This window comes from Chelonoidis abingdonii, unplaced genomic scaffold (assembly GCF_003597395.2).
Source record: "Chelonoidis abingdonii isolate Lonesome George unplaced genomic scaffold, CheloAbing_2.0 scaffold1099, whole genome shotgun sequence".
Lineage (NCBI taxonomy): Eukaryota > Metazoa > Chordata > Testudines > Testudinidae > Chelonoidis > Chelonoidis abingdonii.
Window position 1 is genome coordinate 4,429 of NW_027425360.1, and position 3,050 is coordinate 7,478.

Sequence of the window (3,050 nt, forward strand, 5' to 3'; positions counted from 1 at the left end):
GCAGCCCCTGCTAGCCCAGCCCTGAGCTCCACCTCCCACAGCTCTGCCAGTGCCCCTCACTCCCGACCTGCAGCCCCTGCTAGCCCAGCCCTGAGCTCCACCTCCCACAGCTCTGCCAGTGCCCCTCACTCCCGACCTGCAGCCCCTGCTAGCCCAGCCCTGAGCTCCACCTCCCACAGCTCTGCCAGTGCCCCTCACTCCCGACCTGCAGCCCCTGCTAGCCCAGCCCTGAGCTCCACCTCCCACAGCTCTGCCAGTGCCCCTCACTCCTGACCCGCAGCCCCCTTCTAGCCCAGCCCTGGGCCCCCCCCACAGCTCTGCCAGTGCCCCTCACTCCCGACCCGCAGTCTCTGTATTATTCCATAAATCAGCTGCCCTGTGGCTGCTGCCTGGCCCAAGTCGCTCTCCCAGGCAGCCCCATGGCCTGTTTTGGTGCAGGGCATCAACCTGGCCAAGGACATCCGGGACCGTGAGCGGGGCGGGCGTGCCCAGGTGGCTGTGGTAGATGGCGAGGACGAGGCATCCACACCGGAGCTGACGAAGATTCTCACCCATGTGCTGGGGGAACGGAGGGAGATCAAGCCAGCCATTCCCGACACCGTGGTGGACCAGAAGCTGCAAACCATTCTCAAGCTCTACCAGTAAGTCACCCAGGGGAGGGGCAACACGCAGCGCATAGGGTGAAGGAAGCTGTCAGCCCCGTGGGGAGTGGAGACCCCTGCACAAATGGGCCTTATGTGGTCTCCCCTCAGGACTCTCTCATGCCCTGGCACACCCACACTGCATCTCATCTGAGGCAAAAAAGCACTTCAGAACCATCAATCTACCCCCCAAAGCACTAGCTGTATAGCAGCTTCCTGCAGCAGTGAGTTCCACCAGTTAATTGCAATGTATTTCCCTTCTCCGTTCTCCCTATTACCTTCCACATGCCCTGTAGCATCCCCTGGTGCCTGCATCATGAAATACTCCTCTTACAGAGACAGCAAGAACAGCTACAGAGAAGAATCCCTCCGGGGCTAGTCAGAGAGCATCAGGTGAAGTCAGTTTTAAGGTCAATAGCAGCCGGTTTTGCTCTCTGGAGAGCTGTGGCTACGCTTAAATGTCTCCGGCTGTAGCTGCCATGAGAGGTTTTTAGGTGAGAGCTCAGGAACCAGCCTGTCTCTGACGTGTTCCTGTTTCACAGTCACCGTTTTCGGCCAACGTGTGCACAGCTCCCACAAAACGTTGGTCTCCCCTGGTTCTGGAATTCTCTGGTGGAAAATGTGCATCAGACAGAGTCAGATCCCTCTCAGCGTCATCTTTGTGACCATCTGTGGGAAGCCCAGGGAGTTAGCGATCTGCTCTGCCTGCAGAAATAGGCGATTCCCGGCACAGCATCGGAGGGTTGTGGAGTCTGCAATGTGAAATTGTACTTCCACTCTGTCCATTGGGAGGGTTTGACTCTGGGGCACAGTGATGAGATTGTGCCACCTTTGTTGCTTTCTCTGTTCCTTTTGGTTGCAACCTTCGTGGCTGTTTTCCTTGTGTTTGTCTCCTGTTTACTCCTGACGCCATGTCATGTACCTCTGTAGCTTGTGCAGATACCCCGCCTGCCCTGTGTTCATCATCAGATCTTTTAAGACTCGCCCAGAAGCGGCTGAGGTTAGAGTATTTCGCATGTAGCGCCACCGAGTGGCTGAATTGTGCAATCCAGTTTAGTATCTGAGTGGGCAGCTTCTAAAGGGTCAGCGCTAGCGTAGCCCAGGGCCCTGCGTCCCCCGCTCCGTGCGGGGCCATGGCTGAGCTGGGCTTCTGTCTGGTTTCTTGCAGTGTCTCCGATGCTGAGGGGAACCTGGTGATCCAAGAGGTCGCCACTCGCCCCCTGACCCAAGATCTGCTGCAGCACGAGGTACGTGGCCCCTGCAGGAGGCTCCCGAGGGGTTTCCTCTGACTCCCCTCTGAGCTCGTGGGGCTGGGCACACAGACAGACGGTGCCCTGGATGTGGGTCGCTCCGCAGCAGACTCATGAGCAGGGCACAGTGTGGGAGGGACGGCTCAGCTACCTGTGTTGCCCCCCCCATCAGCTGACATCACCTCACTGATCTCCAGCCCTCCCACCACGCCAGTATCTGACCCACAGATACTGCTAAGGAGGAGGGGCTGAGGGGCTAGGAAGGCTTTCTCCGTCCCTTCTCCGTCAGGCAGTGCCACGTGCCCAGGGCGACCCGCTGGGAGCTGAGCCAGCAGAGGGGACCCCTGGCTGTGGGATCCGGACCCACTGAGCCCACCAGGAGGCAGGGCAGTGCAGCCTTTGCTGGTGGTCACGGGGGGCTCCAATCTGACCCCTCTCCCCTGGCCCCCCAGGACTGCTACATTCTCGACCAGGGTGGCCTGACCATCTACGTCTGGAAAGGCAGGAAGTCCACCAAGGAGGAGAAGCAGCAGGCCATGAGCAGAGCCCTGGTGAGTGGGGTGGAGGGACTGGGGCGGGACCCACAGCGGCTGGGAGGGGGAGATACCCTGCGCCCCGTTCCCAGCCCCCACAGGTCCCCGGGTGGGTGGGAGCTGCATGTGCCCAGCTGTGACCTCATGGTGCCCCCCCCCCGCTGTCTGTCAGCCCTGTGGACATTAACCCCTTGGGGTCTGGACAGCTCCTGTGCAGTGGGTTACTGGCTGGGAAACCCCCGAGAGGACGCAGCGTCCCCTAGAGGAGATTCTCACCGAGCTGTGTCAGCCCTGAGGGATTGGGGTCTGTCAGTGGGTGGGCCCCGAGCTGCCCGCCTGGGCCCTGCCTCTCCTTGCTCCGTCACACCCGGTGTAATGGCCTTGCTTTTAGCGGAGTCACTCCTGATTGGCACCAGCACGGGCGACAGGCCCCCAGAGCTCTGTGCCATCCACAGTGCACGAAGCCACAGTGCGACAGAGCCTGGTGTTGCACGCACGCACGGACGCAGATTCCCTGGCACACCATGGACATTGTGAGGGGGTCAGTGTGTGCAATGTCCATGATGTGTCAGGGAATCAGTGCGTCCGTGCACACGGGTGTGTGAGAAGATCAGTGTGTGTTTGTG

The 3,050-nt window shown here is 60.3% G+C and overlaps 1 protein-coding gene across 1 annotated transcript in view; it reads left to right on the forward strand.

Moving 5' to 3' along the window:
• The window catches only part of LOC116836135 (villin-1-like), a gene marked incomplete at both ends in the record, with an annotated part of 6,325 nt that extends 3,883 nt beyond the window's left edge, over window positions 1-2,442 (forward strand). The window contains 3 exons of the mRNA XM_032799594.1: window positions 439-641; window positions 1,810-1,888; window positions 2,344-2,442. Of these exons, the coding sequence (XP_032655485.1) occupies window positions 439-641; window positions 1,810-1,888; window positions 2,344-2,442 (381 nt within the window). The remainder of the gene's footprint in view (window positions 1-438; window positions 642-1,809; window positions 1,889-2,343) is intronic.
• Window positions 2,443-3,050: the final 608 nt, after the last annotated feature.